General features: G+C 40.3%; 7 protein-coding genes across 7 annotated transcripts; 4 read left to right on the forward strand and 3 right to left on the reverse strand.

Annotated features, from left to right (window-relative positions):
* Nucleotides 1-20: 20 nt before the first annotated feature.
* On the forward strand, nt 21-1,481 carry V1514DRAFT_336830 (dual specificity phosphatase). The gene has a single exon (XM_066928598.1). It carries the CDS (start codon nt 152-154, stop codon nt 1,283-1,285), a length of 1,134 nt encoding a protein of 377 aa, XP_066781339.1. The 5' UTR covers nt 21-151; the 3' UTR covers nt 1,286-1,481.
* On the reverse strand, nt 1,208-3,530 carry V1514DRAFT_336832 (uncharacterized protein). Its single transcript, XM_066928599.1, has 5 exons — nt 3,447-3,530; nt 3,329-3,395; nt 3,204-3,280; nt 1,723-3,146; nt 1,208-1,656 (listed from the first exon to the last, which is right to left on the reverse strand). Exons 1-5 carry the CDS (start codon nt 3,491-3,493, stop codon nt 1,481-1,483), a joined length of 1,791 nt encoding a protein of 596 aa, XP_066781340.1. The 5' UTR covers nt 3,494-3,530; the 3' UTR covers nt 1,208-1,480.
* A 153-nt stretch (nt 3,531-3,683) lies between these two features.
* On the forward strand, nt 3,684-6,185 carry V1514DRAFT_311450 (armadillo-type protein). The gene is made up of 6 exons (XM_066925795.1): nt 3,684-3,797; nt 3,855-4,007; nt 4,067-4,172; nt 4,247-5,153; nt 5,216-5,316; nt 5,370-6,185. The coding sequence occupies exons 2-6, from the start codon at nt 3,945-3,947 to the stop codon at nt 6,080-6,082; spliced, it is 1,890 nt and encodes a 629-aa protein (XP_066781341.1). The 5' UTR covers nt 3,684-3,797; nt 3,855-3,944; the 3' UTR covers nt 6,083-6,185.
* On the reverse strand, nt 6,079-7,499 carry V1514DRAFT_369633 (uncharacterized protein). Its single transcript, XM_066929954.1, has 2 exons — nt 7,342-7,499; nt 6,079-7,286 (listed from the first exon to the last, which is right to left on the reverse strand). The coding sequence occupies exon 2, from the start codon at nt 7,263-7,265 to the stop codon at nt 6,180-6,182; it is 1,086 nt and encodes a 361-aa protein (XP_066781342.1). The 5' UTR covers nt 7,266-7,286; nt 7,342-7,499; the 3' UTR covers nt 6,079-6,179.
* Nucleotides 7,426-8,901, forward strand: V1514DRAFT_336841 (UAA transporter). Its single transcript, XM_066928600.1, has 3 exons — nt 7,426-7,733; nt 7,796-8,119; nt 8,182-8,901. Exons 1-3 carry the CDS (start codon nt 7,610-7,612, stop codon nt 8,817-8,819), a joined length of 1,086 nt encoding a protein of 361 aa, XP_066781343.1. The 5' UTR covers nt 7,426-7,609; the 3' UTR covers nt 8,820-8,901.
* On the reverse strand, nt 8,873-11,422 carry V1514DRAFT_359621 (rab-GTPase-TBC domain-containing protein; the record flags this gene model as incomplete). Its single annotated transcript, XM_066929681.1, has 7 exons — nt 8,873-10,073; nt 10,130-10,272; nt 10,346-10,658; nt 10,707-10,905; nt 10,955-11,158; nt 11,242-11,344; nt 11,400-11,422. 7 exons carry the CDS (start codon nt 11,420-11,422, stop codon nt 8,926-8,928), a joined length of 2,133 nt encoding a protein of 710 aa, XP_066781344.1. The 3' UTR covers nt 8,873-8,925.
* A 794-nt stretch (nt 11,423-12,216) lies between these two features.
* V1514DRAFT_336847 (uncharacterized protein) lies at nt 12,217-17,274 on the forward strand. Its single transcript, XM_066928601.1, has 6 exons — nt 12,217-12,317; nt 12,371-12,522; nt 12,651-15,593; nt 15,649-15,712; nt 15,765-17,130; nt 17,186-17,274. The coding sequence occupies exons 1-5, from the start codon at nt 12,275-12,277 to the stop codon at nt 17,069-17,071; spliced, it is 4,509 nt and encodes a 1,502-aa protein (XP_066781345.1). The 5' UTR covers nt 12,217-12,274; the 3' UTR covers nt 17,072-17,130; nt 17,186-17,274.
* Nucleotides 17,275-19,646: the final 2,372 nt, after the last annotated feature.

Genomic DNA, 19,646 nt, shown 5'->3' on the forward strand with positions numbered 1-19,646 from the left:
ATCTCGACATTTCGCCGCCTTTTTTTCTAGTTCAAAACGCTTTATTTTCATCTTCTTTTCTATCTTCTTCTTCATCTTCACTTTTTGTCGTCGTTTGCTGCTGTTCACTGTTCAGCATTAGCATCGAATATCACAATTATTTTGCTTAACAATGCCGCCGCCGTTGTCGTCGTCGTTATTGCTGGCGCCCGTGCTTGAGGTCGACTCACAACCACAACAACCACAAAGACAACAACAATTAGACCCAGTCCCATCCATGCCATCGCATGTCCCAACTCGGTCAGCTTCGGTGTCATCGCCATTTGGCTTTCCACTTACTTCTTCGTCTTCATCTTCATTATCATCTTTATCTTCTTCTTCTTCATCACGACGGCGGCCATCAAAACTTGTGATTTCCCTACCAAAGCTGCCTTACCGCCACCATCATAGCAGCAGCAGCACCAACTATGGCTCTACCAACACACCACAAGTGCCGCATTCAGCATTTGTGTTTCCTCCCACTGACTCGTCCTCACTGGCCCGGTCCCCAACTTCGGGTTCGTACTTGGGTGATAATGGGTCACCTCGGTCAACAATATGTGCTTATCCCGATGGGCCTGTCCAAATCTACAACGACAACATTTTTCTCTACTCAGAACCTAATTTGCACACAGCGTCAAAGTTTGACGTTGTGATTAATGTTGCAAGAGAAGTCGTTAATCCGTTTCTTTCAGACCCGCCGCTGTCTCCTCCATCTCTTTCATCATCGTCATCATTATCATCATCATCATCTTCTTCTTCTTCTTCTTCTTCTTCTTCTTCTTGTTCTTCTTCTTCTTCTTCTTCTTCTTCTTCTTCTTCAGATTCATCTTCTCCAGTCACTCCAGAAGGCCCCAAACCTCATCCTGCATCCAAAACAGAATACATTTCAATACCGTGGGATCATTCATCCCGACTGACTCCGGATCTACCCCTGTTAACTCAAATCATGGCGGACCGGTCGGCACAAGGTAAAAAAATCCTTGTTCACTGTCAATGCGGTGTCTCTCGCTCTGCTTCGCTTGTCGTGGCGTTTGTTATGAAAGAAAAAGAGTGGGACTTAAACACGTCATACTCTTGGGTAAAGCAAAAAGCTCCCGCCATCGGACCCAACATGGGTCTCATGTATCAACTTATGGAGTGGGGCAGGATATTAACAAGCTCGGCAAACATTGACCTTAATACTAAAGAAGGGGACGAGGATTTTATTACTACTCCTACTCTTGTTTCGGCTCCTACCCTCACACCTGCATCATCTTTATATTAATTTTTTTTCTACATTTGAAAGTCATGTAATTTTTTTTCGTTTGGATTGGCGTGTTACCGGTTGCTTTTTCTTTTCACGTTTTCAACGTCTGTCAAATATTTACATGTAATGTTTATTTTATTTTGTTTTGTTTGTTTTCATGTTGTCTCCCTTTCTTCTACTATGTTCGTTAGACCATTTTTAGAATCAGTCAAACTAAACAAAGTATTCTATGTTAATCTCTAGAGCCGATGCAACTATGCCTGGTAGTTCAAAGTGTTCCAACACTTCTGGGTGCAGAATACCGAACGATCCAATTTGAACTGTCTTCGATGTATCTTCCTTTGTGCGATAATACACAGCAGCCGCCCTTCCAGGGAAAAACGTGTCATCTAGAAAACAGAAAAAAAAAATTAGCTTCCAACTATAATTTTAAAGTATTAAATCACTACACCTACCTTCCAGTGCTTTGATGAAGTATCCAGCAACACCTTCGTCGGTTTCCTTGATCCATGACACGCGCAACATTTTCATCACTCGATCCAGTAACCCATGCACGACTTCAAATCCTGAAATCTTGCCAGCAAAAACCGCTGCCCAGTGACGTTCGTTGTACGATTTTCTTTCCAGGGCTTCATTCTTAAACGCCACATCGGAGACTTCAAAAACTTTAATAGGCAGGCTATGCATGCGGTTTTCCCGAATCGTCTTCAAAATTCCCGGTAACAATGATGTCCGCACAACCTGGTATTCCAGTGTTTTAGGGTTGGCCAATTTAACTGCCGTTTGATTGTCATCCTTACGACGCAAAAACTTAAAGTTTTCATCGTGGGAGCATAAAATCAGCGGTAGCACTTCGGACCACTCAGCCATAGCTGTCTCCCTTCGAACAATATCCGACACTTTGTTAAGCGAAAAAGGATCACCAATCGTGCTTGATTTTCCCGGGAACGTGCGCTTCAAGTTGTTATATCCGTATGCGATTCCGGCATCTTCCATAATGTCGCATTGATGTAAGATGTCCGGCCGCGTGCATGGAATCGACACTTCAAGTAAATTCGGATCAGTTTTTGATACGCTTGCGACAAGTGACATGCGAGTCAACAGATCCGCAATCTTTTCAGCCGATTGGTCAAACCCACAGCATGAATTAATGTACGACACTTCGGCAACTGAACTGCGAAGTGAAATGTCCGGCGCAATCCGTGACTCGCCATTGTGTTCAGAAACAATCTCAACCGGCTCAACCGTAAATGGCTCGTCACAGTATTCAGAAAACATGGCAACAACCTGGTTAACTACGATTTCAACCTTCGTTTTATCCGTAGCAGTGACTTCTATCAGAACATTCTTAGTATCCAATGAAATCTTAGAATGCTCAGAGTTGATAATTGGTGGCAGTGATGCGACCCTGTCCTTTGCGTCCAAAACAACAGGGTAAACTGGTGAGTCTCTAATTATGTGCAAAAATCTGCCCAAATGTTTGTCACCATCATAAAATTCTATCAATTCTTTGCCGCTCAGTGTCTTGGTTTGATTTAATGGAACAAAAGAAAATTCTTCTGGCTTTAGCGCAGCGTACGTAAACGGACCTTCGATCGTGTCCAAGTCGTGCGTGCCCATGGAGACCAATGTCCGATTTCGGCAAAGGTTACTGTGCAACTTATCTTGCAAGCCAATAAAAGATTCATACCGACGAGAAGTAAACTTAACGTTGCGCAAAATTGCACCAGAAATGTATTGACGCACTTGACTGGTCTCTGGCTTAACAATAATCTTTTCGAGCTTTTCCGGCGTGGTAAGTCGATAGTTGGGTAACTTTGATCGACCCAAAAAGATATTCAAAGCTCGAGCAATTCCTTCAAAGCATAACATGTCATATCTGTTGTCTTATTAGCCTTGTCTAAAAACCACTTAACATTTCAAAATCCTCGCTCACCTGTTGGCTGGAATCTCAATCTTCAACTGTGCTCTTTCTTGAACACCGTCCACAATTGGCAGTTCACCCTGTGACGTCTTCTTATCGTTAGCAAGCATAATATACAAAACTATTGCATAACCTACATCCTCATCTAATTCGATTCCAAACTCAAAGCAAAGCTCATCAAATTCCTCAGTTGAGTACTCGCGACTAAACCGATTAATCAGAAGCAAAAAAAAAATAAAATCACTATAAACGTACCCAAGAGCCTTGTAGAGATCTTCTTTATCAACAGCAACAGTCGGCATTGTATATTTAGTCTTCAATTTCTATGTCAATGGAAAGTTGCAATTGATGTCTGTTTCAAAAAAAAATGATAAAAGAGACTCAAAGTCAAAAGTCTAATAGGTCATGACGTTTATGCCATAAAGTTGCTACGCATTTGTCAAAACTCGCTATTGTATATTGTTCGTGTACGAGTTCTTGGGTCGTGCGAAACGCAACAGCAGCCGAGAGAGAATATCTTATCTACTTTATAATCTTCAGGTTGAAAAAAAACATTGATTTTGCTCTACGTCAATAATAATTCAACAAGTCCTGGTAACTGGCGCAGTATTATCAACCCCGTTGTTGCCTTGGTTTTATTCAGATCTCGCTGACCGTATAAAGAACTCTTTTTATATTATTTTTTGTTCGGTGACGACTCTCCATCACCACGAAACCTCTCGAATCGCCGATCGCGTTTAGTGCATTTACTAAATGGAGTCTAAGATTGCAAGCGATGAACTATATCCTATTGCTGTTCTCATTGATGAACTAAAGGTATTGTTACAAGTGTTTTTTTTTCGGTTGGATCACGTTTTGGTTAATCGCGTGTTTAGCACGATGATGTGTCTCTACGGCTAGGCGCTATCCGGCGCTTATCTACCATTGCTTTAGCTCTTGGCCCAGAGCGAACGCGATCGGAATTGATTCCCCATCTCGAAGGTAAGGCTATTATCATTTGTGCCTTATCCACATTGAACTAATTTTTTTCTACTTTTTTTAAACCGGTTTGAAAGATTCATTGGATGAGGAAGATGAAGTTCTTACGGTTTTAGCTGAAGAATTAGGCAATTTTGTGCCATATGTTGGTGGGCTTGGCTATGCGCAGGTCTTAATTCCTCCGCTCGAGACTTTAGCCGGTACAGAGGAACCACTGGTTCGAGAGAAGGCGGTTGATTCTCTCAACAAGATCATCTCAGAAATTTCACCTAGTCAAGTTGAAGAATATTATATTCCACTTATTCAACGACTTACGTGGGCTGATTGGTTCACAAACAAGGTGTCCGTATCTGGTATTTTCCCATCAACGTATCAGAAAGTGAGTGACGAAGGAAAGATTACTTTGCTCAAGTTATTTGAGAAATTGGTTTATGATGAAGCTCCCATGGTTCGCCGAGCTGCAGCCACCAACTTGGCCCATTTAGTCCCTCATATAACAAAGGAGATTGTCATTTCCGACATTGTTCCATTGTTTCTTTATCTTTCACAAGATGACCAAGACTCTGTTCGTCTTCTTACTATCGACATTCTTGTTGCCATTGCTAATTTGCTGGGCCCTGAAATTGCGCGTGAGCAGTTATTATCTCAGATTAAGAAGCTGTTTGTCGATAAGAGCTGGAGAGTTCGTTATATGGTCGCGGACCGGTTTGGTCAAATCTCTATTGCCGTTGCTGTAGGCGATGAAACAATTCTTAATCAGGAATTTGTTCCAGCGTTTGTGAAGTTGCTCAAGGATGGTGAAGCAGAAGTGCGAGCAGCCATTGCCAAGCAAATTCCAGATTTTTGCCAGATTGTGGATCGAAACGTTGTATTGGATGAAATTCTGCCCAGTATTGAAGAAATAGTCAACGACCAATCACAGCATGTCCGAGCTGCTCTGGCCTCTAATATCAGCAGTTTGGCTCCAATCTTGGGCGAAGCTTTGTAAGTTACATTGTTTTTGAAGTGTGTATTTTAGCATGTAAGCGTCTGACCAGGATATTTAGGACTATTGATTCTCTGTTGCCAATATTTTTAGAAATGCTAAAGGACGAATTCCCGGAAGTGCGGCTGAACATTATTTGCAAATTGGAACAAGTTAGCAATGGTGAGTAGTGATGACTGTCAGTGGAAGTACACGTGCTAATAGTTTTATCAAAGTGATTGGCATCAATCTTTTGTCGCAATCACTTCTTCCAGCAATCACACAGCTTGCTCAGGACAAGCAATGGCGAGTTCGACTTGCAATCATTGAATACATTCCTTTACTGGCATCTCAACTTGGAGTTGAATTTTTTGATACGCAATTGCGTAATCTGTGTATGACGTGGTTATGGGACTCCGTTTTCTCTATTCGAGAAGCCGCAACTGAAAACTTGAAGAACTTGACCAAGGTTTTTGGCGTAAATTGGGCTCAAAAGACTCTTATTCCCAGGATTGTTGAGAGCGGTTCAAATCCAAACTATCTTTACCGAATGACCAGTTGTTTCGCTGCCACCACTCTGGCACCGGTTCTCAGTTATGAAGTGATTACAGATGAAATCTTGCCTTTTTTAAATAGCATGGTGGATGATCCAATCCCCAATATAAGGTTTAATGTCGCCCGGTCATATGAAACTATTGGGAATTTGTTGCAGGAAAAAGCGGTTGAAGATGAAACATCGTCTGATGACAAGGATGTTACTATGGAGACGTCAACTCCCGCGGCTGATCAAACTACGCCTACCCCAGAAACTGAAGCTCAAAAGGAACGTCTTGTAAAGGCAAGGAAAGTTATTGCAGAGAACATAGTTCCACACTTGAACAAGTTAAATGAAGACAGTGACGTTGATGTTCGCTTTTTTGCAAACAAGAGTTTACAAGCAATCGGTTAGAATTTATAATATCGTATGATAATATTATTTGATTATAGTATATACATTTTACTGGATCACGAGATTGCATTTTTTTTAAATATATCGATAAGATAACTTATGAGTCAAGAAGGGCTTTTTCTCTAGCCCACCATTTTATACACGATGCATGACCTCCGTTTTCCAAATCCCATTGAACGTTATTATGTATTCCCTTCACGGTTTCATGCCTTGCGGCTCCACAAACCAAGCATAAATCGCTCTTATCGCCAGAATATGGAGGTAATGTAAAAGACCAGTCAATAGTTGGCAAATCATGTAAGCCAACCCCTGAGAGTCTGCCACACAGTGACTTCCACACCCGAGCCACTTCCCTGGCTTCCCTGTCAGCTTCAAATTTGCCACCACGTCGTTTACGGCCAGCACATATGCGAGCAGAAACTTGAGCTCCAGATATTAATGCTGCAAAAAACCTCTTTATTTGTCCATTAGATAATACTCTTCTTTTAAGTGGATAGGCCAAAGGAGCTAGTTCCTGAAATAATGGTAATGGCAGTGGAAATAAGTTCGTCTCAAATAATGGCAGAAGATATTCCGGTGGCGGAACTACCTCTTTGATAATTTTTTGATTTTTATTAGTCTCATCTGGAAAGTCTGGCCAAGGTTCAAAGTCCTCTTCATCATCTAATAAATCAGTTTTAGGTGCAAACAGAGAACCCTGTATGGTACCATTATCGAATGATTTGTTGACTGTGACCTTCGTAGTCGTTGCTTTTGAAGTGGTATTTTGTGATGCAGTAAAATTCGCCTTCAAAGGTTTCAACATATTCTGATTAGTGAATGATTCTTTCGAATCAATTGATAAAGGATTTAAAACCGAAATTGGCTGGATAGCTGATACAGCATCACGAGTTGCTGTTGAGTCTTCCGCATTTTGAAAATTGCCGAATTCATTTGATAAATCTGGTCTGATCAAGTTTTGGCTTAAAATTAAACTATTCTGGTTTGATTGCAAGGATGACGAAGGATCAGGAGGAATCGATTTTTGAGTGCTAGTAATGGCCGGGCTTGATTCATTCAAAATTGAAAACCAATCAGTGCTGGTGTCTGTAGCAACAGGTTTTTGTGATGCATTACCAGAAAGAATGTTGTCAAACAAAAAAAGATCGGCCTGTGATAATGGTTTATTCGTATTGTTGTTCATGATCTCGACACAATGTACTTGCTAAGTCGGAATTAATCGGCTAGACTATAAAATATTATAGCTGTATAATGCATACATAACTAGCTTATATAATGGTGATTGTAAATGTCCCTGATCATATTTAATTAATATGATATGCAATTGCATAAGTTGCCGATGGATTTGTGTGTCTGGCTGGCATTGCACGGAACGAGTAAAAATCACTTTACTCCAACATGCGCAGCCCCTGATTTTTTTTTTAAACTTGACAAGTATCCAAAACCTGCAATTGTTTAATGGCGATCCATGATAATAAATATCTTTCAAAAGACTGTTAGTTACGTACCGTATATCTGTTATTAATAATGGCCAGGACCGCTACAGAAATACAAGTTAAGCAGGAGCAGAAAAAGATCGAACGTTCAAATAATTTTGGATCAAGCCCTAACAAGAGCAACTCCATACTTGCGCTGATAACATGTATTGCAGGTAAGTAGCCAGTATATGCATTGGTAAGATCATAAGTTTTTAACAACTTTTTTTTTGTATAGGTATTTACTTGTCTTTTCTTACATGGGCAGTGCTGCAAGAACGAATATCAACAACTTCATATGGCCCTGACAACCTGATTTTCCGCAACCCTTTGGTCATTAATACTGTTCAATCATTATGTGCTTCGATTGTTGGTTATCTTTATACAATATACTCTCAAGATGGTAATCATGACGGCTTAGTCTTTTCAAACAAGGTCGTGATTTCACAATATTTTTTAATTGCATTAACCAGCTCACTGGCAAGTCCGTTTGGGTACGCATCACTCAAACATATAGATTACCTAACATTATTGCTTGGAAAAAGCTGCAAGCTCCTACCTGGTAAAATATAACAATTGAGGTTTTTTTTATTTATTTTGTTAATAATTATTTTTTTCATATAGTAATGATTTTGCACGTTACAATATTTAGAAAAAAATACCCAGTTTACAAATACATGATGGTATTTGCAGTGACGTTAGGCGTGTCTTTGTTTACATTATATCACCCTGTATCTGCGCATAAAACATCGTCATCTCAACAGTCTTCATCTTTGTACGGCTTATTTTTATTAGTCATTAATCTGTTATTTGACGGCCTTACAAATGCTACCCAAGATCACATATTTCACACTCAGCCTTCGGTTAATGGGCCGAAGATGATGTGCGGAATTAATTTGATCTCGACAATATTGACTTCTTTGTTTCTTTTAACTCCATTTACGAATCAGTTGTTTGATTCTATTGAGTTTTTTAAACTGCATCCTAACGTGTTAACCGACATCATCCTGTTTTCTCTATGTGGTGCCATTGGCCAAGTGTTCATCTTTTACACACTAAGCAGATTCGGATCTCTCGCCTTGGTTACAATTACAGTGACCAGGAAAATGATGTCCATGTTGCTGTCTGTCGTATGGTTTCATCATCGATTAAGCCCAGGACAGTGGCTTGGAGTTTTCTTAGTGTTTGGAGGAGTAGGAGCCGAGGCCATGTTGAAATATGTCGAGAAAAAAAGAACCACGTCACAAAATAAATTAGAATAGCCGGCGGCGCAATTAAACACGTTTATTTTTTTTATTATGTATGCAGGTAACTTTATAATTGAATGTAAATATTAGACATTAAGAGATAAACTAATGAGTTCAAACTTCAAATGCCTAACAACATTTTTGCCTCCTCCACAGATATTGACGTTGATAATGCTTGAGCTCGTGAAGTTGAGGATCCAAAATATGAAGGAGAAGCAGAAAGCGTGGACGATGACGTAACTGATGAAGAAAAAATTGATCCAGGATTAGGATTCTTAATTTCAGATTGGACTGAAGTGGGCGGACTGAAAAATCCCCTATTCGCATAATCATCATTCAATAGCAATTCCGTCAACTTATCTGAATAATCAGAAGAAAGATCAAAAAGAGGATTTGCCGGTAAAGTTTTAGATTTATTTTGTGACTTCGATTCAAGTCCGGTCTGAGAATTGTCTAACTGCTTATTTAAGTAACTTGAGGAAGAAGTCAAATTATGCGTTACTAATGATTTTGAATCGTTTGATAATATCGAAATCTTATCAAGATAATTTTGCTCGATCTTAACGTTGTCGAAAAGCAAAGCTTTTCTTACAAATGCAATTCTGTCAAGTGCTAGTTTGTATTGAGAATTTTCTTCTGAATCACGTAAAGGTGCTAATGCTTCAATGGCAGTACTTAAAACCTTAGAAAGTGATTCATTCCGTTCCCGGATAAACTCTGTATCATCTATTGCAGGATCTGAAACCGCATTTGACGGAAACCTTGGAGTAGTTTTGCCTGAGGATCGCTCGTTATATTTGGCAATAGCTTGAGCAGGCGGTTTATTATTTGAACTATCCCATGAATAGTAATAGTCTTTAGTGTTTGACCAGCCTTGCTGTTGAACAAATGCTGACTGATATGCTGAAGCTGTTCTCCGGACGTCTTCTACTCGTTCCTTAACATATTTGTTTGCATCGCCAGCCCACCTTTCTGACTTTGTCATCACATTTTGCGCAATATCAGAAACTGTTTTTTCCATCATGGCTCTTTTAAGATACAGGTTTTTAGTTGAAGGTAATAATACACCGTTAACCATGTGCAATGGTTGTTGTGCTTCGTATGCCTCATCAAGGTCCACATATTGTGAAATTATTCGTCGCCCACCGTCATGATTAGTATGGACATGCAAGAATACGGCATCTTCAATGAACGACGACGGAGTCATTGCATCCGACACGGGATATCGTAAAAGAAGCGTTAAACATCCAGTGTAATCAGCAAGAAGTACTATTCGAGTTAGGCAAAAAGAGCATGCATGCGTAAAATTATAACCTAGGACTCACATTGATCCCTGATTCGCAACAGCATTGCAATACACACAAAATCCACTAATTCTAACGTATTATCTGCTGCAAAAAGGCAATCCCACACAAGTAGCAATTGTGAGAAAGAAAATTCGCGACCAAATAGAAGTCTAATCCAGCGACTGAAAAAAAAAAAGAAAAAAAAAATGTTATGAGAAATTGAAAATATCTTATGTTTTATAAATCTGAACTTACATTGCCCAAATTTGTGGTTCAATTCCAAGAATTCTCAGATGCTTCTCTAACTCCGGATCAATTTTTCGTAAATAATTTTCTTGAATTCTCCGCGCTTTTATGACAATAGGTGGTGTCACCCGTCCATTTTCTGTTGGACCTTTAGCTTTGCCAACCGCTGCAAACCATTCCCAAGCATTTCCCATGATTAATTGAAATAGTATATACGAATCATGCTCCACAAAATCCGATGAAAGCACGTCCTGCATTAGTTTATTTCCCCCAAATTCGGATCCCGATTGAATGTCAACTGCATCGTGGGCGACGACATAATCTATACTTGTAAATGAACGAATCGGAAGAAAGTAGGAAATTAACTCACAGATTGGTGCAAGAAGCTCATGCATTCCTTGCTGATAACTAACATCAGGAATAGTTTTCGAATAAACAAAAAGTATATCTAGTAAAGTACGCTGGATTTTTTCATTCCTAAAATATTCAATGTCGGGAAAAGTCCGCTCGATATCTTGTAGAATATTCTTTCGCAGCTCTTCATCGTTCCAAAAGGTATTCCAAGGATTCTGAACAAATTAGAATATTTAAATGGCATAAGTTTTATGAAAAACATACAGAATTATCTTCACTCAAAGGGTTCACAACATTGATATCTTCTTGGTCATTTTCAACCCCAGAAGAATTATCATTATTGTCGTTGGCTCGGCGAAGATGTAGTCCTAAATAATTTTTCTTCAAATTTTCATAGTTCTGGCGCTCTTCGTGTAAAATTTGAACCCAAGTATCAGGTTGCAAATCTGGTACGAGAAGTAAAAACAACTGAATATTTACATCAAGTCAGCAATTAAAGTCAAGGAAAAGAGTAGTTAACCAATGAAGCTCATATATACCTTCCAACACACTGAACGTAGAGTGTCATCACAAGTAGAACCTCCATTAACCACAGAAGCTTTTAATACCGATAGCGAAGAAAAAGAACCATGAACAAGTTTATTCCATTTTCGCCTAAATTTCTTTGTTTAGAACGTGTGGAAAGACAACAACTATGGCCTTGACTTACCGTTTTATGTCTATGCTGGCCATAATACAGAATACTTATGAGAAAGTAGTCCAATTGGACCACTGCAGTCTTAAAATTAGTAAGTCCAACTGAAATTAAGATAAAGCTTTGTGGAAATTACGTATTTACGACTTTGCTGTATATGCAATAATAATTAATGACATGTCATACTTATGTGTGCTTGCGCAAGCTGAGGTAATACAAGCGATAAGAGTGAGCAATTAAGTTTCACATGAATTAGCTTACAATGGAATATTTCCCGAAATAAAGATATTAGTGCGAACCTTATTTAGTGCGTTACTTGTTTATTCCCAATATACTTGTAGAACAATCATGTATATACATACAGCAAGAGCTCTTGGTCCTTGAGGCTATAATTCAGAAAGATTATTATAAAGTCAATATACGTTGGCATATTGTGTTGCTGTAACTAACATACCAAGTTAAGTTAACTAGTTGAACTAAATGTAACTAGTTAAATATAAGTTGTTATCTAATTTGTACCACACGGCTGACATAATTAGATGACCATCCTTAATCAAAATCCATAAGTACTCCATTTTAGGCACATGCGGCGGTGCTCGTTGGGGCGGTGCCAACAATAATTTGCGTGGCGCCATTGATTGCCTGAGTTCTGATTGGCCAAATGTCATCAAGGCCCAATGGCGCAATTGATGTCTAATCAATAATTTGTGGCGGAATTGCGCCACATCGATGCATGAGGCTAGTGTCGCTTTCGAGGCAAAACGCAAAAAAAATTCGACTTTTATATATTTGACAAAGAGCCCCCACAAACTTTTGCTCTGCTTTTTCGTTACGAACCGCAAGAACAATACCACATATTTTCAAATATTTAGTTCTATTTTCTCAAGAAAATGGCTCCTCCTATTGGATATCTCGACTCTAGGGAAGATGCCGGTACGTCAGTTGCTTTTCAATTTTTCAGGCACTCGCTAACGTTCATTTTTTAGCTGCTCGTGTGGCATACCTTTTCTCCGAAACCGTAGTGTCAGTCCAATCTTCTTTTAAATTGGCTAGCCCGTCAAATTTTCACCATGGCTTGTCTCAGATGACGAAACATAAGACCAGGGGTTTAGTTGCTAAACGTGGTTCTTTCCCTAACGTATGTATTTGAATAAATCAAAACTTAACGAGCAGCAACGATTAGGATTGTACTAGAATTACTCTAGTATGCTTACTGAATTGTGTTGTTTGCTATTAATTTTTTTTATATCGCTTACTCGGGTAAAGGTCGTCTCAGTAAGGCATAACGCCGATCCGTTTTTGACTGCTTTAAATGAATTGAACCACAGCACATTTGTTACAATAACTACTGCGTCTTCAACTCTTCCAGCTTCATTTTCACATCTTGCCAAACTGGCCAAGTTTCCTGTTGTTATTCACGTTTCCATGAGCCGGAGTTTTCCTGATTATGCTGAAATAACCTCCTTGCGCCAATTGGGATTTACACTTATTCAGTCATTCAGTCTTCGAGAAGCTCAAGATCTTTCCATAGCTTCTCATGTTTTGGCTATTCGAACCGGCAAAGGTGTCATTCACTTTTTTAATCAGTCTAATGCAGAAGAGGCATTAATTCCATACGAAGATCCCTCTGCGCTTGAGCGCATTTTTGATAAGAGCTCGCTTGTGTATAATCCGTCTGAAGTCTCAGGTGCTGGCTCTAATATATACTGGAACGATTCAGTTGGCGTGGAACGCACTGACTCTAAGAGTGATGTAATCGAAGAAAGTGCGTCTGATGCTGTAGTTCTTAATACTTTGGAGCCTGGCGTCGTTGATCTCTCAAAGATTAAATACTCTACTGCTGATCTTTTTCAATCCACCGAATTAGTATTTGAGTTAATCAGAGTTGCAACTGGCAGGACTTATAAGGCATTTGACTATCATGGTGCTGGTAATGCTGATACCGCCCTTTTAATTTTTGGCTCATCAGCTCAAGATTTTATTACAACTATTGCCCAAGCGGGTTGGGGTGATATCTATTCTAAAATTGGTGTTGTAACTGTTCGAGTTTATCGACCTTGGTCTACTGAGAAATTATTGTCTACTGTTCCCAAGTCTGTTAAGCGTCTTGGTGTTCTGGAACAGGTCTATCGTCAGGTTACGAAATGGGGTCCTGTACTTTTGGATGTAATCTCATCCTTAAACACTAATCTAGACAAACAGCCAGCCATTCCTGTTGTCGTTGGTTATCAATTGGGCTATCTTGATGCTAAGACCATTCGTCAAGCACTTCGAGGAATTGTGCAAAATATTCAGTCTGACTCTCCAATTCAAAATTTGGTGGTTGGATCATCTCTAGATCATGCGGATGTTCAGAATAGTCTTGTTCAACCCGAATTGGAAACTGCTTATTCTAAGCTTCTTTTCAATACATTTGGTGATAGACTTAGTATTCTAAATGCATTGGATAAAGAAGACGCTGGAATTTCCAAAAACATTTCTAGTAATCCTGAATTTGGTTTCGGTACTTATTTGGCAAAAGAAGAAGAAAAGGCCCATCTTATCAAAGTTTTGGAGCGTTCTATTAACGAGGGTTCTTTTAACAGCCAAGAAACTTCAGATCTTGCTTCTCGTTGGTTGCTTTTGAATAATGAAAAATCTGAAAAGCTGAATGCAACTGCAACTGATTTAATCGCATTATTGGAAACTGATGGTTCCAATGCTGCTAAGGAAATTTTGAAGTATTATTCGCATCTTAAGGATACAACATCTTGGATTATTGGATCTGATGCATGGTCTTATGATCTTGGAAATTCAGGCGTTCACCATATTTTAGCTTCGGGAAAGAATGTGAATGTCCTGATTATAGATTCACAACCTTACACTGAAAGAGCTTCTAGCGACGCGGATAGACGAAAGAAAGACATTGGGCTTTATGCCTTGAATTACGCTAATTCTTACGTTGCGTCTGTTGCGGTCTATTCATCCTATACTCAATCTTTGCAAGCCTTCCTTGAGGCCGATAAATTTGATGGTCCGTCCATCGTTGTTGCTTATCTTCCATATCGGGAAGAGACCGAATCGCCTTTATTGGTTCTGCAGGAGACTAAGAAGGCTGTGGATTCTGGATATTGGCCGTTGTATCGCTGGGACCCGCGTTCAGAAAACCTTGGTCTTCCTAATTTTCAACTTGATTCGCAATCGCTGAAGAAGGAATTAAAAGAATTTTTAGATCGTGAAAATCATCTTTCTCAGCTTGCTAGTCGTTTGCCTGTATTCTCCGAGAATATTGCTGGCTCATATGGATCTGAGATCAGAGCTCAGCAGCGCCGAAAGGCCAAAGAGTCATACTCTAAACTTTTGGAAGCACTTTCTGGACCTCCTTTGACAATTCTTTATGCTTCTGACGGTGGCAATGCAGAGAATCTTTCGAAGCGTCTTGCAAGACGCGCCAAAGCTCGTGGTTTTGGTGCAGTTGCTCTGGCTATGGACGATTTTCCGGTGGAAGATCTAGGTTCAGAAGAAAATATTGTTTTCATTGCATCTACTGCAGGTCAAGGCGAATTTCCTCAAAATGGTCGCAACTTTTGGGAAGCGCTCAAGTCATCGGTAGATCTTGATCTTGCTGGAGTTCATTATGCCGTATTTGGTCTTGGTGATTCTTTGTATTGGCCAAGGAAGCAAGATAAGCACTATTATAATAAGCCATCAAAGGATCTTAGCACAAAATTGAATGCTCTTGGTGCCGTCAGCTTGGTTAACATTGGTCTTGGAGATGACCAAGATCCTGATGGATATCAGACCACGTATCCTGGTTGGGAATCTGAACTTTGGAATGCTCTTGGAGTTTCTAGTGTCGGGGTTGAAGTTGATGAACCACCTCCAATTACGAATGAAGACATCAAGACTAACTCTAACTTTTTGCGAGGCACTATTCTTGAAGGCTTAAAGGATGAGTCTACCGGTGCTCTGTCCGCTAGCGACTGCCAACTGACAAAGTTTCATGGTACTTATATGCAGGATGACCGTGATATTCGTGAAGAAAGAAAAGCAGCTGGATTAGAGCCTGCTTACGCTTTTATGATTAGAGTTCGTTTACCTGGTGGCGTGTCTACTCCGGCTCAGTGGTTAGCCATTGATGAACTGGCTTCAAAGAACGGAAATCAGACTTTTAAATTGACAACTCGTGCTACCTATCAATTACACGGTGTTATCAAAAAGAATCTTAAGGTATGTTACACAGTTTGGTTGGTCGATTATATGTGTTGATCTAACTTTCTATTAGGCTACCATGAAAGCAATCAACGTGGCTTTAATGGACACTCTTGCTGCTTGTGGTGATGTCAATCGTATGTTTATTTTTATACACCTGGTTTTTGATAATGATACTTACTAGATTAGGCAATGTTATGTGCTCTGCGCTACCGAAGAACTTTGCACTTCATAAGCAAATTCATCAGACAGCGAAGGCCATTTCTGAACATCTTCTTCCTAGTACCAGTGCTTATCACGAAATTTGGCTGACTGATGAAAATGATAAGAAGACCCTTGTTTCTGGTAACGCTGTTGTGGATGTTGAACCACTTTATGGACCTACATACCTTCCGAGAAAGTTTAAAGTTGCTATTGCAGTTCCGCCGTATAATGATATTGACGTTTACGCTAATGATGTCGGTCTTATTGCTATTACAGATATCGATGGGAATCTTCAAGGCTTTAATGTACTTGCCGGTGGTGGTATGGGAACTACTCATAACAACAAAAAGACTTATCCACGCACTGGGTCTATTTTGGGATTTGTTACAACTGATAAAGTCGTTGATGTGTGTGAGAAGATTCTTTTGGTGCAGCGTGATCACGGTGATCGTAAAGACCGAAAACATGCTCGTCTAAAATATACAATCGACGATTTGACTGTTGCGGGATTTAAGGAGAAGGTAGAGGAAAGGTTGGGCTACAAATTAGAGGACAGCAGGCAATTCCATTTTGATTCTAATATTGACCATTTTGGATGGGTCAAAGATGAGCGAGGACTGAATCATGTTACTGTTTTTATCGAGAATGGTAGACTTGAAGATACAACTGAATTACAAGCCAGGACAGGATTCCGCAGGATAGCCGAACTTTTGACAGGAGAAGCTGAATTTAGATTGACAGGTAACCAGCATGTTATTATTTCCAATGTTTCTGATGAGCAAGTGCCGGATGTTAAGCGAGTTTTGGCTGAATACAAGCTTGATAATCTTTCATATTCTGGGTTAAGGTTATCATCTTCTGCTTGTGTTGCCTTGCCCACTTGTGGTCTTGCTATGGCGGAAAGTGAACGTTATTTACCAGTGTTCATTTCAAAGGTCGAATCTTATCTTGAAGAAATTGGTCTTAGGCATGACAGTATTGTTTTAAGGATGACAGGTTGTCCAAATGGATGTGCGCGACCTTGGCTTGGAGAAGTTGCTTTAGTTGGTAAAGCTCTCGGTACTTATAACCTGATGCTTGGTGGAGGTTACCATGGTCAGAGACTAAATAAGCTTTACAGAGCATCTGTTAACGAAGAGCAAGCTCTTGAAATTTTGAAACCATTATTTAAAAGATGGTCTTTAGAAAGGGAACATCGCGAACACTTTGGTGATTTTTTGATCAGAACTAATGTGATCAAGCCAACTTTGGAGGGAAAGCGATTCCATGAAGATATTCCGGAAGAGGAATAGTAGTTAGTAATAAAGCTATTTAAGTTCATTATTCCTAAAGTAGTTGTAAGGTTATATTAGTAAGTGATTAATAATATTATTGGCATTTTGGTTAGTTAACGTAGGTCATTACCGAGCTGGACACATCACCGAGCTGGACAACTTCTACTCCAATCTACGCGTCTTTTACCTAAACATCATTTCTGTGACAAAAAAAATGGAATCGTCTTCAAATGAAAGTCGTTTATTATTAGTCGTTCAGGCTATACATAGAACCCCAATATTAAGCATTCGAGCTGCTGCAAAGATCTATGAAGTCTCAAAATCTACTCTTGCTTACAGATTGAAGGGTAGACGCTCTCGACAAGATTGCATCCCCAATTCGATTAGACTGACGAGACTAGAGGAGAAAACTCTTTTAAGATACACATTGGATTTAGATGCGCGAGGATTTCCACCCCGGCTTGCTGATGTAGAAGCTATGGCCAATGTCCTGCTGGCAGAGCGCGACGCAGCACGCGTCGGGAAGAACTGGTCTTCGAAGTTTGTCAAGAGACAGCCAGAGCTCCGGATGTGATTTAATCGTGGTTACGACTACCAGAGAGCCTTATGCGAAGATCCGGCAAAAATTAACGCGTGGTTTGAGCTCGTACAGAGCATGAGGGCTAAGTACGGCATCCAAGATTGTGATCTTTACAACTTCGACAAGAACGGGCTTTGCGATGGGCATTATCAACCCAGCCATTGTCGTTTCACAAGTCGAAAGAAGTGGAAAGGCGAAAACAGTACAACCTGGTAACCGGGAATGGGCTACAGTGATCCAGGGAGTGTGTGCAGATGGTTGGTGCGTTCCGCCATTCATCGTGTTCAAGGGCGTGTACCACCTTGGACCTTGGTACTCAGAATCCGACCTTCAGCATGACTGGGCCATCAGAACTACTGAGAATGGATGGACTAACAATGAGACCAGCCTGGAATGGATAAAACACTTCGAGACACATACTGCTCGTCGCACCACGGGTGTATATCGGATGTTGGTTATTGATGGCCACGAGAGCCATCGCTCGGTCGAATTCAACAGGTTTTGCGTCGAAAAAAATATTATAACTGTCTGCATGCCACCTCATTCATCACATTTGCTTCAGCCCATTGATGTTGCTAGCTTTGGTCCATTGAAACAGGTGTACGGACGGGAGGTTGAGATGCTTGTGAGGTCGCGTATCACCCATGTGACCAAACAAGAGTTTCTGATCGCCTTCAAGTTGGCTTTCTACTCAGCCTTTACAGAAGCAAATGTTAAAGGCGGATTTAGAGGAACTGGATTAGTCCCATTCAGTCCAGAAACTGTCTTGTCAAAGCTGGATGTGAGGTTACGGACTCCAACGCCGCCTAGCTCTCCTGTACGCGACACCCAGCATTGGCTCTCACAGACGCCTTCTAACCCAACAGAGGTCTGTTCGCAGTCGAATTTTCTTAAAACTCGGATTGCGCGCCATGGAAGTAGCTCTCCAACACCTATTATTAGTGCTGTTGATCAGTTTACAAAGGGTACAATGGCAACAATGCACAAATTGGCCATGCTGTTAGAACAACCGATTATTTGGGCCTTTAAGTAATAATAGATTTATTAGTACAATGACAAGATTAGACAGTAATAACGTAAACATAAATAATCAAACAAAACTGTACCTTGAGAATGTTCAAACAAGCTCCTTAGTCCTTTCTCGTAGCCGTGATGATGGGTAGTGTTTCATACCTCTGGCTATTATTCCCCTCTCTTTATAGAATATTTTCAAGTCCTATCTCCGTTCCTGGTAGTCGCAAGCATTATCTACTATCATCGCTCCTGGTAGTCGCAAGCGCTTTCTCCTATAACTGCCCGCCGACGACGACGAATTGCCGGCAATCGGACATCCCGACAGAATAACCGAAGTTGAGGTTATGACAAGTAGTAGTAGTATCCTTTATTTTAAGCAAACATGCAACTATTCCATTTATGGCCTGCTGTAGTACAAATAATCTAATATATCTCTTGTTCAGTGTCTATTTAGATGACATAATAGGGAAAACCCGCCTTAATTTTAAGGGGAAAACCTGCTACCACTGAAAGTACAATCAAAATAATTTCCATATAATAAACTTTAAACAATAAACCTTATCCATGGGATCTAATCAAAATGGGATGACATATAATGGCTGCCAAAGCCAATTGGGGTAGGAACCATAACCGTAGATGCAATAAATAGGAGAGGAACCAAAATAAAATAAGGAATAAATTAATTTTCCAAATAACTGACAAATTGGGGGTTCGAACCCAGTACCTTCTGAGCCTGGTTCTAAGGTTGGTGAGAGCCAGGACCGCTGTACTACTAGCACCAACCCTCCCATGTCTCATCCGTGAGACCTAACCATGACACTAAATACTCAACAAGATCTGGCAAAAAGATCTGGGGAAAACGGCAAAGGCATTGGGTATCACGAGACTGGCTACAAGTTTCGTTCGAACTGGGAGGTTTCGGTCTTTGGAATCTGCCTGAGAAGCTCTGCGGGGCACGCGCCCAGTGGATCCATAAGCTCAGCCGGCCTTTCGAGCATT

This window comes from Lipomyces japonicus (assembly GCF_038497905.1).
Source record: "Lipomyces japonicus strain CBS 7319 unplaced genomic scaffold V1514scaffold_53, whole genome shotgun sequence".
NCBI lineage: Eukaryota > Fungi > Ascomycota > Lipomycetes > Lipomycetales > Lipomycetaceae > Lipomyces > Lipomyces japonicus.

What these genes read in the sequence shown, in the direction of transcription:
- V1514DRAFT_336830 (XM_066928598.1), top strand. Translation starts at nt 152, where the DNA reads ATGCCGCCGCCGTTGTCGTCGTCGTTATTGCTGGCGCCCGTGCTTGAG.
- V1514DRAFT_336832 (XM_066928599.1), bottom strand. Translation starts at nt 3,493, where the DNA reads ATGCCGACTGTTGCTGTTGATAAAGAAGATCTCTACAAGGCTCTTGG. An exon ending in GAATCGAATTAGATGAGGAT is followed by an intron (nt 3,281 to 3,328) that starts GTAGGTTATGCA and finishes AACGATAAGAAG; the next exon opens with ACGTCACAGGGTGAACTGCC. An exon ending in CTTCATCAAAGCACTGGAAG is followed by an intron (nt 1,657 to 1,722) that starts GTAGGTGTAGTG and finishes TCTGTTTTCTAG; the next exon opens with ATGACACGTTTTTCCCTGGA.
- V1514DRAFT_311450 (XM_066925795.1), top strand. Translation starts at nt 3,945, where the DNA reads ATGGAGTCTAAGATTGCAAGCGATGAACTATATCCTATTGCTGTTCTC. An exon ending in ATTGATTCCCCATCTCGAAG is followed by an intron (nt 4,173 to 4,246) that starts GTAAGGCTATTA and finishes CCGGTTTGAAAG; the next exon opens with ATTCATTGGATGAGGAAGAT. An exon ending in CCAATCTTGGGCGAAGCTTT is followed by an intron (nt 5,154 to 5,215) that starts GTAAGTTACATT and finishes CAGGATATTTAG; the next exon opens with GACTATTGATTCTCTGTTGC.
- V1514DRAFT_369633 (XM_066929954.1), bottom strand. Translation starts at nt 7,265, where the DNA reads ATGAACAACAATACGAATAAACCATTATCACAGGCCGATCTTTTTTTG.
- V1514DRAFT_336841 (XM_066928600.1), top strand. Translation starts at nt 7,610, where the DNA reads ATGGCCAGGACCGCTACAGAAATACAAGTTAAGCAGGAGCAGAAAAAG. An exon ending in GCTGATAACATGTATTGCAG is followed by an intron (nt 7,734 to 7,795) that starts GTAAGTAGCCAG and finishes TTTTTTGTATAG; the next exon opens with GTATTTACTTGTCTTTTCTT. An exon ending in AAGCTGCAAGCTCCTACCTG is followed by an intron (nt 8,120 to 8,181) that starts GTAAAATATAAC and finishes TTTTTCATATAG; the next exon opens with TAATGATTTTGCACGTTACA.
- V1514DRAFT_336847 (XM_066928601.1), top strand. Translation starts at nt 12,275, where the DNA reads ATGGCTCCTCCTATTGGATATCTCGACTCTAGGGAAGATGCCG. An exon ending in CGACTCTAGGGAAGATGCCG is followed by an intron (nt 12,318 to 12,370) that starts GTACGTCAGTTG and finishes TTCATTTTTTAG; the next exon opens with CTGCTCGTGTGGCATACCTT. An exon ending in TGCTTGTGGTGATGTCAATC is followed by an intron (nt 15,713 to 15,764) that starts GTATGTTTATTT and finishes TTACTAGATTAG; the next exon opens with GCAATGTTATGTGCTCTGCG.